General features: G+C 36.9%; 1 protein-coding gene across 1 annotated transcript; it reads left to right on the top strand.

The window, feature by feature from the left end:
* Window positions 1–1012: 1012 nt before the first annotated feature.
* LOC141592615 (non-specific lipid transfer protein GPI-anchored 19-like) lies at window positions 1013–4105 on the top strand. Its single transcript, XM_074413355.1, has 3 exons — window positions 1013–1464; window positions 2499–2525; window positions 3653–4105. The coding sequence occupies exons 1-3, from the start codon at window positions 1125–1127 to the stop codon at window positions 3838–3840; spliced, it is 555 nt and encodes a 184-aa protein (XP_074269456.1). The 5' UTR covers window positions 1013–1124; the 3' UTR covers window positions 3841–4105.
* Window positions 4106–4618: the final 513 nt, after the last annotated feature.

The following is a 4618-nucleotide window of genomic DNA, read 5'->3' as shown; positions in this document are numbered from 1 at the left end:
TAGTTAATTCGGGCTTCAGGTGTCGTTCGAGTGCGGCAGTTCGAGTCTCGGGTCAATCTTTTCGGGTCGGTTTGATTTTTCCAGGTCTATAGGAGGGGGAAGGAGAGAAGGGAAAGGGAGGAAAGAGAAGGAGAGGGGGAATGAAGTGTGGTTGTTTGGATACAATTTCCTTCTAAATCTTGCCTATTGTGAAGAGATTTTGATTAAGCTTGAAGTAGGGAAATATGATCCCTCCAAATCTCTCCCCTCTATTTCCCTCTACCCTCATTTGCTATCCAAATAAGGGATTTTAAATCCCCTATTCTCCCTCCCTTTCTTTTCCCTCCAAATCCATCAATCCAAACACACCCCTAAAGGTACCATGAAAGAATTTCTTAAAAGTAGGAATACTATGAGCAGTGGCGGAGCCAGGATTTTAAGTCAGCGGGGGCGAAAATTTTAAGCGGGGACCAAAGGGGAATATTACAAGGGGGCCTCAAAAAAATTCAAAAATTTTAACTAAAAATTTCGAAGTTTTCAATCGCCAGCGGGGGCGACCGCTCCTGCTAGCTCCCCTCGCTCCACCACTGACTATGAGTAATATGACAAAATTAAGAGGTACTATGAAAAATTTCTGTACTTTTTATCAAGTATTTTGAGTTTTTACTAGATGACCAAATGTTTGTGGTTTGGAGAAAGTCTTCCTTGTGACGGATATATCCGTCACAGGCTTGTGACGGGTCAAGTATTACCCACTTGGGTAGTGGGTAGATAAGACAAAAGTAAAAGTGCCTAGAGAAATACAAATGACTTGTCTTTATCTATCCAAATGAATTTTATTTGACCCATAACAAGCTTGTGATGGATATCACCCATTTGTAATGAGAATTTATGGTTTGCAAAATAGGCATGACGCATACAAAATTAAACCGAACTCACTCACTGAACTCGAAACGAGTCACACTCCCATTGGGCCTTACCAAACTCCATTCCAAGTTAAAAACATCAAACCGCATCATCCATCTGTCACATCCATCACGACTCCCAATACTCGCCACGTGTCCCACTATCTCTACTTATATTCACACCATTTTTCCACACCACACTCTTTCACTCCTCTACTCCCTCACCCACACACAAACTTAATGTCTTCCTCAACAACAACAATGCTGGTTCTACTATCGGTCGCGATCGGGATTGCGGTTTTTCAAACTCCATCAGCATCTGCAGCTGGGGTTGACTGTACAAGCCTAGTACTGACAATGGCGGACTGTCTGTCTTATGTTAGTAATGATAGTACTACAACGAAGCCGGAAGGCGGATGTTGTTCTGGACTTAAACAAGTGCTTAAAACTAGTCCTGGATGTCTTTGTCAAGCTTTTCAACAAAGTGCGCAACTTGGTATCTCTTTGAATCTTACTAAAGCTATGGCTCTTCCTTCTGCTTGTCATGTTCATGCTCCTGCTTCCGCTACTAGTTGTTCCGGTTAGTTTCTCGCTTTCTTGACCATTTGCTATCCACCTTCTCTCTTTTTTAATTGATTCGGAGTATAAAGTTTATTAGTAAATACTCCCTCTATTTTTCTATATATTCTCACTCGGACACACACTTCTCTTTTCAATATCTCTCAAATTAGATACTTAAATATAGTGATATATATACTCATATGAAAGACTTTTTCATAAGGAATTTAATGGTATAATTTTTATAATTTTTTACCAAATATATTTTTGTAAATATTAAAGTCAAATGCTCGTCTCAAAAAAGCAAAACGTCGTATATTAAAAAATAGAAGGAGTATTTGATTAGCTATAAATTAGGAAACCGTATATCTCTTGTTCATAGTATATCCCCTGTATTATGGAAACCGTATAACTATTGCCTAAGTTAGGGGATTATACAATCTTTACATAGTTGTTTATAATTTGATTGCATTTTTGTTTTACTCCGTCTCAATTATTTGTTTAATATTTTAATTAACGGTAAATAAATGATTGAGACGGAGGATGCATTTAAGTGAAGCTAAATTAGTTAGCTTAGTTTATACGGAATAATTTTCATTTCTTTTTTAGATGCTAAACGAATGTAGGTAATTTTAGTAAAACTTATCAGCATAAAAGTTGATAAATTCTTTTTTAAGACGGGCATTCATAAAACAATGGCAGTGGTCGAGCTAGGGGGCTAGTAGGGGCGTAGAAATCTCCAGTTTTCATTTTAAGAACTTTCAATGTTTTTTGAATTTTCCTAATATCATTATCCATTTGCTTTCGCTAAGTTCAAATCTTAGCGGATGGAGTATTCTACAAAGCAGAATGCCTAATGACAAGTAAAACAACTAAGTCTCATTTATCTAAATGCTTCATTATTTGACAGATTTGTAGATTATTCTTAAAATTGATAAGAAGATTAATCTTGTTTTGACAAAATTCAAAGTAGGAAACGTAATAATTAATCTTAATTATGATCATGAAGTTAATTAATTTGTTTCGTTTGTTGATGATGGCTTGGGTGGATTCCAGTGGCCGTGTCTCCAGCAGGTGCTCCGGGTAAGTTGTCGCTTCATTATTACTTACTACTACTTTCATTTTAAATATTAGTTCTACTCTGCTTTAATTTTTTTTAAAAGAGTAATTAATTAACGCATCATATACTATGAGACGGGTATATGATGCAACCACATAAAAGTTGACTATTTTATGATACATAAATAGTGACTACTTTGGAACATAAAATGGTTTGTGTTTGTCATAAAACGATTACTTTTTGTCCGTGTATTATACGATGGTGGCACACAATAACTATTGATTAATTATTAAATAATCTGAATTATGTTTGTAATTTAAGCTGGAGAGTTAAGGCCGGCTGTGACGGAATTTTGGGAATGATGTGTTGATTTTTCTACTTAATTGTTTTTTTTAGCACTCTCCATTTATGATGGACATGTGACAAGATATGTTTATGTTTAGCTTTAATTGTAAGTTTGATGTGAACAGATCCCTAATTTCATGCTCATTATTATTAACTAAAACAATGATGGTTTATTAGTTGGCTTTGGAATCATGTAACCATGGTAACCCTTTTCATTTCCCCTAATAGCTTCATTTGATATACTATTGCACCTTACCCCGTCATCTGTTGCTTGAATTGTAATTGTTAAATCGTTCTAGGATAGACTTAAGAACGCAAAATGGAATTGGGAAGGAACGGGAAGGAAATGGAGAGGCATTAGTTAAATTGATGCCATTATGCAAAGTACTCGTATGTTAAAACCTTATGAAGTACGAGTAACTTGTGCATTATTTAATGATAATAATGAATTTGGTGCATAAAGTATTATAAGCATGTTGTAACAGTCTGATGTGAGAATTTGTGTTCCGATAAATGTTAAGGGTAATACTATCTTCAAAGGGAACCTAACATCTAGAAACATTATCACTTAACTAGGATTGCCCTTTCCTTACCATGCTTTTTCGGTATTCCTGCTTGTTTAATACTCGTAGATATGTCTGTTGTTTGCGGTCTCATTCGGTTGTTTAGACATCATTTGTCACGTCATGTTACCAATTTTATGAATGACATGATCTGACGGTGATCTTTACACTAGTTTATTGACATGGTCATTGTATACGATACGAGATCAGAAAGTAATTTCCAAGTTCCTTGTTATTTGTAGCTGGCACAGTCGTCCCACCAGCAGGTGCTCCCTACTCTTCAATCGCAAATCCTCCAATGTCCACCATGGGATCCGGTCAAGCATCACCGGCAGCTGCACCATCAAAGCCTAGTTCGTCATCTTCTATCAAGGTGTCAATCCACTTGATTACTGCGGGGATCGTGGCAGCGTTCTTCACCAGTTTTTAAGTTTCATTTTGAGCAGTTCTTTGAAGTCCATGCTACATTTTGAGGACCCTCCTGTTGGTACCGATTATGAGATGTTTGTTCCGTGTTAGCATATTTTACATATTAGTATTTGACATCCTTTCCCATTTTTCTTCTCTTATTTTGTAATAATCGGCTTCAGTGCTAGACTGCTAGACGAGTTTACTTTCGCAAATCAGACTGATTGTGGAACTAACGAATTATATAACCAACCATTGATGTTATATACGGAGTAGTATTCATTTTCCTTGCAGTATTTTATTCTCGTACGTTTTTCCAACAATGCGTACCTTCAATGCAAGCACCACCAAGCTCACCAGCCACCGCTAGGGCGCTGGCAATCATTAACCTCACCATTGGCAACTTAACACCGAGTAACCTATGTATTACTCCAGACAATCCGTAAAAATAACTACTTTCTCAAGCTAGCTTTCCTCAACCCCATGAACACAGCTCTCTCAACTACCGGTCAGATCTGAGAAAGTTTGAGAATAGAAGAATCACAAGGCTGATTTAAGAAAATGAGAGGGTGGTCATCGTAGAGGTGCCATGGTGTAGACAGCGTCGTGGTTATGGTGACCCCAGGCGCTCATGAGAGGATTCACTTATATTGAGAAAGTTGATTCCAAAATAAAATCGATACAAAAGGTAAATATAAGCTAAATGAACAGAAAGCATCGTGTTTATTATCGGTAACTGAAAATGTTAAAAAAAAATTGTGGTCTGTTAGTAAATGAAGGGAAAAAATAAGACGGTCAAG

The sequence above is a fragment of the Silene latifolia genome, chromosome 7, assembly GCF_048544455.1.
Source record: "Silene latifolia isolate original U9 population chromosome 7, ASM4854445v1, whole genome shotgun sequence".
Classification (NCBI taxonomy): domain Eukaryota; kingdom Viridiplantae; phylum Streptophyta; class Magnoliopsida; order Caryophyllales; family Caryophyllaceae; genus Silene; species Silene latifolia.
Note: the sequence above shows the minus strand (reverse complement) of the source record. Positions and strands in the feature narration are given on the sequence as shown.

Excerpts from the sequence above, each read along its gene's own strand:
- LOC141592615 (XM_074413355.1), top strand. The coding sequence starts at position 1,125 with ATGTCTTCCTCAACAACAACAATGCTGGTTCTACTATCGGTCGCGATC. Across the intron at positions 1,465-2,498 it reads TTCCGCTACTAGTTGTTCCG|TGGCCGTGTCTCCAGCAGGT; the intron begins GTTAGTTTCTCG and ends GGTGGATTCCAG. Across the intron at positions 2,526-3,652 it reads GTCTCCAGCAGGTGCTCCGG|CTGGCACAGTCGTCCCACCA; the intron begins GTAAGTTGTCGC and ends TGTTATTTGTAG.